General features: G+C 39.9%; 1 protein-coding gene across 1 annotated transcript in view; it reads right to left on the reverse strand.

The window, feature by feature from the left end:
• The window catches only part of TCTN1 (tectonic family member 1), a 32590-nt gene that overhangs the window by 12332 nt on the left and 13990 nt on the right, over positions 1-6268 (reverse strand). Inside the window, exons 4-7 of the mRNA XM_008582447.1 lie at positions 5815-5966; positions 3848-3935; positions 2172-2281; positions 507-527 (exon numbers count right to left, since the gene is read on the reverse strand). Coding sequence (XP_008580669.1) covers positions 507-527; positions 2172-2281; positions 3848-3935; positions 5815-5966 — 371 coding nt within the window. The remainder of the gene's footprint in view (positions 1-506; positions 528-2171; positions 2282-3847; positions 3936-5814; positions 5967-6268) is intronic.

The following is a 6268-nucleotide window of genomic DNA, read 5'->3' on the forward strand; positions in this document are numbered from 1 at the left end:
GCTGGCCAGTTAGCTCAGTTGGTTGCAACAAAACACGAAGATGACAGGTTTGGTTCCCGGTACCAGCCAACTGCCAAAGAAAATAAATAAAATAAGGTACCTTTCTAATCATAAACATATTCACTTCAAAGAGCTCAGAAATAAGATAGTATGCTATGAATGATCTTATTTTCCATTAAGAAATATCCAAGGGGGAGCTGGCCAGTTAGCTCAGTTGGTTGCAACAAAACACGAAGATGACAGGTTTGGTTCCCGGTACCAGCCAACTGCCAAAGAAAATAAATAAAATAAGGTACCTTTCTAATCATAAACATATTCACTTCAAAGAGCTCAGAAATAAGATAGTATGCTATGAATGATCTTATTTTCCATTAAGAAATATCCAAGGGGGAGCTGGCCAGTTAGCTCAGTTGGTTAGAGTACGGTGTTATAACACCAAGGTCAAGGGTTTGGATACCCATACCAGCCAGCTACCAATCAATCAATCAATAAATAAATACTCTTACCTTTATTCTTGAATTAGGCACCTAGACAAAAAGAAACCACAACAAATTTTAAGTACAACGATGGGGAGGATTTCAATTGCTTTTTCAGACCTTGGATTAAAAGGGCATATTCATCTTATCAAAGATTTCACAAAGAAGAAGACAGAATCTCCTTAGTCAAGACTTGCCATCTACATATGTTTGTGTGTCTGTTATATTCAAAGAGGTAATGCTGCACTTTCACCACAGAAGCTCAGTGGCCAGCTCAAGAGCTAGTCTCAGGAAGCCTCCATGCTTCCGTTTCATACTCCCTATTTCCACATGGCCATCGCTGCCATACACACCGTGGGGAGGGCACAGCTCCTGCCCTCCTGCTCACTCACTACACCTGTCCTTACTGGCAGGACACCATTGCTTACCCAGGTGATTTCCACAGCCTCCTAACTGGTCTTCCTGCCTCTAGCCCAGGCCCCCTTGATGCCAAGCTCCTGCCTCCCAGTACAGCTGGATCTCTCCCTCTGAAAGACTAGACTTCCCTTCATTTCCTGTCCTCCATCTCTCCTAACCTCATCAGAAGACACCCTACTAGGCCACGGCAGCTTTAGGGAGGGGGACAATAGACATGTTTCTAATGTGTTTGGGGAGGCCTGTGCTGAAAGAGAACCATACCTGCATGCCCGAGGGCCTACTTCAGGTCAACTATGAAAGTCAAGCTAACTGGAAGGGTTCATAGGCCTAGATGGCCAACTTACAAGAAGAAAGGGAGAGGGAAAGGGTGGGGAGAGGAAAACATTAAACCTGATCCTGAAAACTGAGGCCCAGATGAATAATGGTGCCATGGACCACCCTACCTTTACCCTCCCCCACCCCCCAAAAAAGAAAATCAGGAAGCAGAGGGGAATTGACAATAATCATATATGGTTTTTAATCACTGAAAAAAGTCTTCCCCCCTTGCAACCCTCCATCTCATCCACCAAGTGGCCTCTCTCACTTATGCAGTCCAGGCTTCAGTCACTGCACCCAGAGAGAAGGGCCCCACTTCTCTCTTCTCCAACAATCCTGTTTCCTTTCCTGTCTGGCTGCGCATTTCATCTGCCAACCAGAGAGTGGATTTTCTCTTCTTTTCTGGTTTCCGACAAAGAGCTCTTTTTGGTGCTAATATAATTATTTCTGTCACAGACATTAAGATGGTTTTATGATTTCTAAAGTGTTTAGAGGGCCGGCCAGTTAGCTCAGTCAGTTAGAGCACGGTGTTGTAACGCCACCAAGAAAAATAAAAGAAAGTGTTTAGTTATTAGTAAAGTTTTTCTTTTTTTTTTTTTAAATTCAGGAGACAGACATTATCAGTTACCATCAAAATGAATAAAAGAGGGGTTAGTCGGTTAGCTCAGTTGGTTAGAGCAATGTTATACCACCAAGGTCAAGGGTTTGGATCCCCATGCTGGCCAGCCACCAGAAAAGAAAACTAATAAAAGAATGAAAAAAATAAATGAACATAAAATATGAACTAACTACATAAAGATAAAAATTATTTAAAGAATTATTTCAATAATCACTGATACCAAAGTACAGAAATTTAAACTTGAGTGTCAATCATGTATGAAATTATTCTATACTGTCATTTTAAAGAGTACAAACAACAGAAACATACCTAATGAATCAGTTCCACTTCAAAATAATTCTTACCTTCAAAATTTTAGGGCTGCTGTAATAAGCCATGTGAAGGGCTTCAATTTCTTCACACTGTTCTAAATTTATCCTTCTGCTGCACTTAACAGCCTGGTTCACCAGAAACGCTGGAAATCATAACATTCCCAAGAAAAAAGAAATACAAGACAGAAGAAATTTTTCAACTGTCCAATGGTAACTTAAAAAATGTAATCTAGGTAAAACTGCAAAATAAATTACAACGCAGATATGAAATATATTTAAAATAGGGCTTAGAAATTATTTTCCAAAAGGTAACACATTCACAAGATTCAAAATTCGAAAGGCACAAAAAGATATTGAGCAGTCTCCCTCTAACTCCTTTCCTGCCCTCCCCACCCCCCACCCCACTACTAGGCCCCTTCCCCAGAGGCAACCAGCATGAAGTTTCCTGTCTATCTTTCTGGAAATATTCTATGAAAATAAAAGCAAATACATACGTTAAAAATATATATATATTATATATAAATATATTTTATTTCTTTCCCCTTTTGGAAACAAATGCACGATATATATACTATTCTGCCCCTCATTCTTTTCATTGAACAATACGTCTTAAAGATCAGTCTGTCTAGTACACAAAGAGATTCCTTTTTTGGGGGGGGAGGATATAATCAGTATTCTATCATAGATGTGCCACAATTATTCTACCAGTTCCCAACTAATGGACACAAGTCGTCTTTATCTTTGCTACCACAAACAATGCTGCAGTCTATTATTTTGCATGCAGACCAGAGTTTCACAGGATCAGCTCCTAGAAGGTTTAACAGCTGGGCTGAAAGGCACATTCACTTGTGATTTTGACACATATTGCTAAACTGCCCTTCACAGAGTTTGTGCCAAACTTAGAGTTCCACTAGCTATGTAGGTGAGTGCCTATTTCCCCCAGCCTCAAATTTTTTGAGCTTTGCCAATCTGATAAGTGAAAATGGTATCTCAGTTTGGTTTTACATTGTTCCTAGTGTGTGCAAGGTTAAGCATCTTTTCAACAAAATGTATTTTCCTATGACTCATCACTTAGATCGCTACTTCATAGTAAGGCTCACTTAAGGATCGGAGAGCCATGCCTGCTGCCTTCCACTGCCTAGGGGCTATTCCCTGGATTCCATCATGTTCCTGAAAGAAGCAGGACCCGTGGGAGGCAAGGGAGCACAGTGGTGCTCGGGCTGCAAGCTGACTGCATGGGTTCCATCCCTGCTCCACCACCGCCTGAGTGAGCCTAAGCAGGAAACTGCACGTCTCTCAGTTTCCTTATCTAAAAATGAAGATACTAACCTGACCTCAAGGGAGCACTGTGAGGATATAATGGAAAAACACACGCAAGCACTTAACACAATACCCAACACACAGTAAGTCCTTAATAAATATCAGCTACTGACAAGCTTTAACACTCCCAGTTGTTGGAGAGTTCTAAACAACTGAGTGGTCTTGTTTTCAGGAGTGAGTTCCCCATCACTACAAGTGCTCAAAGCAGTGACTGCATGTGGTAGAAAAGATTCCATGAGTAGAAAATAAAACTATATAACCTTTGAAGCCTCTTTCAGTCTGAAGATTCTGTTTCTAGTTAGGAAGACTGTTTAATTATGGCTACTACAAATGTAAACTGTTAATGACAAACTATTTACAAAAAGAAAGAAGAATGGCCACTCTCTTACCTGCAGGGTTATTATCAGTGCACAGAGATGACGTTAGAGGTGAAGGAAATCTCAGAAATGAATCTGAAGTCTGCAGCTGAGACCCATACTGCAAACACAACAACCAATAGTCACTATGTTGTAATTAAAGCATTCATTCAACACTTATTGGGCACCTACTGTATGCCAGGCAGCACTGCAAGTGTTAGGGACACAGTGATGGGCTAAAACCAGATATGGTCCTCACCCATGTGAAACTTGCATCTAGCTGTCTCACCCTTTTTTAAAGGATGTGGGTTTCTGTATGTGCATGTTACTGAATTTATAGGCTTTTTAATTATGGAATTCCTCTGAAAGGTATTCAAGAAGCTGACATAAGCGTTTGCCTCTGCAGACAGGAACTGGGTGAGAAAAGTAATTATTTTTCACTAACATTATTATTTAAATAACAGGGCTGGCTGGTTAGCTCAGTTGGTTAGAGCGTGGTGTTATAACAACAAGGGCAAAGGTTTGGATCCCCTTACTGGCCACCCCAAAAATAAAAATTTAAATAACAGATACAGTATACATTAAAATTATAGAAATCAATTTTTATTAGTTAATATTTTATAAGTCAACTTTATGAAAGAATGCCTTCTTTCCCAAAACCATATCATCTAAAATTCTTCCCCAATATTCAAAACCCAGATTTACAGCTATGGGGCATACAGTTAATTTTCTTGAATTTGAAAGTTTATCCAAACCTTTTGGTGCCAGCAAGGGTATGGGAAAACAAGTCCTCTCGTTCACTGGAGCTGGGAGTATAACCTCCTACAATCTTTCTGAATGTCAATCTGGTATCAATATTTAAAATTTCCGTTCACTGTGACCAAGCTAACCCATTTATACGAATGTATCCTAAGCATTTAATCACACAAGTATACAAAAATATATATTAAAAAATGTTTGTGGGCTGGCCCGTGGCTCACTCGGAAGAGTGTGGTGCTGATAGCACCAGGGCCCCGGGCTCGGATCCCATATAGGGATGTCCGGTTAGCTCACTGGCTGAGCGTGGTGCTGACAACACCAAGCCAAGGGTTAAGATCCCCTTACCAGTCATCTTTTTAAAAAAAAAAAAAAGTTTGTTGTGTATTATTTATAATAGCAAGAACTGGGGAAAAAAGTCTGTAAAGAGTGGAATGGCTCAGGTACATAAACAGAAAGGGACACTTTATAAAATGTAGCTCTAACACTAGTTATGATGAGTTATAACTGTGCCTAGGTTTTTCTCATCAGGTAAATGGGGACAATGATGTGTCCCTCCCAGAGTTGTGTTAGGTAATGCCTGGAAAACTCTACACAGTGCCTGGCACATGAAAAATGCTCAAGAAATTATAACTTTTACATCGACATGGGAAGAGGAACAAGATTTATCACTGAAAAAGGAATTTTCTGGGCCGGCCTGTGGCTCACTCAGGAGAGTGCGGTGCTGATAACACAAAGGCCACGGGTTCGGATCCCATATAGGGATGACCAGTTTTCTCACTGGGTGAGCATGGTGCTGACAACACCAAGTCAAGGGTTAAGATCCCCTTACCGGTCATCTTTAAAAAAAAAAAAAATAGCACACATCTTCCCAAAGTCCGCAAAACTAAATACAATTTTGAGAAGAGGACCAGGAATCCAACCAATCCATTCCATGTTCCCAGCAGCGTGCCTCAAGCATTTTGCTATATCTTTTAAGGTTGAAAAGTACAAAAAATTCTGCAGATATAAAAATGCAAGCTTACCACAGAATAAATTACCTTAAATCCTATATTCAGAATTCAAATACTCAATTTAAATTTTCATGATCTTTGATTTGTAGGCACAAACATTAAGTTTTTCAGTCTACAATATCAAGACTATGTCTCAGAGAAGCCAGTTTTGCTGGTAACTACTGAAAATTAACTTATGAGGACAGGATGTCTGTGACAGCATGGGTAGACCCAATCAAGCTCTCAGCTCACCTCATATTTAGCAGAATTTGGAGCATCCAATTTGGTTGTGAAAGAAGCATCTGATTCTGCATTCAATGTAAAACCATCAGATGTTTTCATCAATTTATCAAAATTCTTTTCATCAGGCACTTCTGGATTAATAAAGGATAGTGCAGGTTTATCTGGTTTTAGAAAAAGTATTTTAAATCAGCATAAAATACATGTATATTAGGTATGACATATAAAATATTTTGGGAAACAGTTTTCAGTAGCATTAAGGCAGATGTGTCCCTGTACTGGCCAGCCTCCAAAAACAAAAACAAAAAAAAGGTTAATTTGAAAAAAAATGTTTTTTTTCTTTTTTTTTTTTTTCCTTTTTTGTCTTTTTTCGTGTCCGGCAACGGATCACAACCCTCAGTGTCGTGCCGGTACCGGACCGGGACCGGCAACGGGATCGCAACCCTCGGTGTTGCTCCCACACCTC

Source organism: Galeopterus variegatus, unplaced genomic scaffold (genome assembly GCF_000696425.1).
Source record: "Galeopterus variegatus unplaced genomic scaffold, G_variegatus-3.0.2 Scaffold2616, whole genome shotgun sequence".
Classification (NCBI taxonomy): domain Eukaryota; kingdom Metazoa; phylum Chordata; class Mammalia; order Dermoptera; family Cynocephalidae; genus Galeopterus; species Galeopterus variegatus.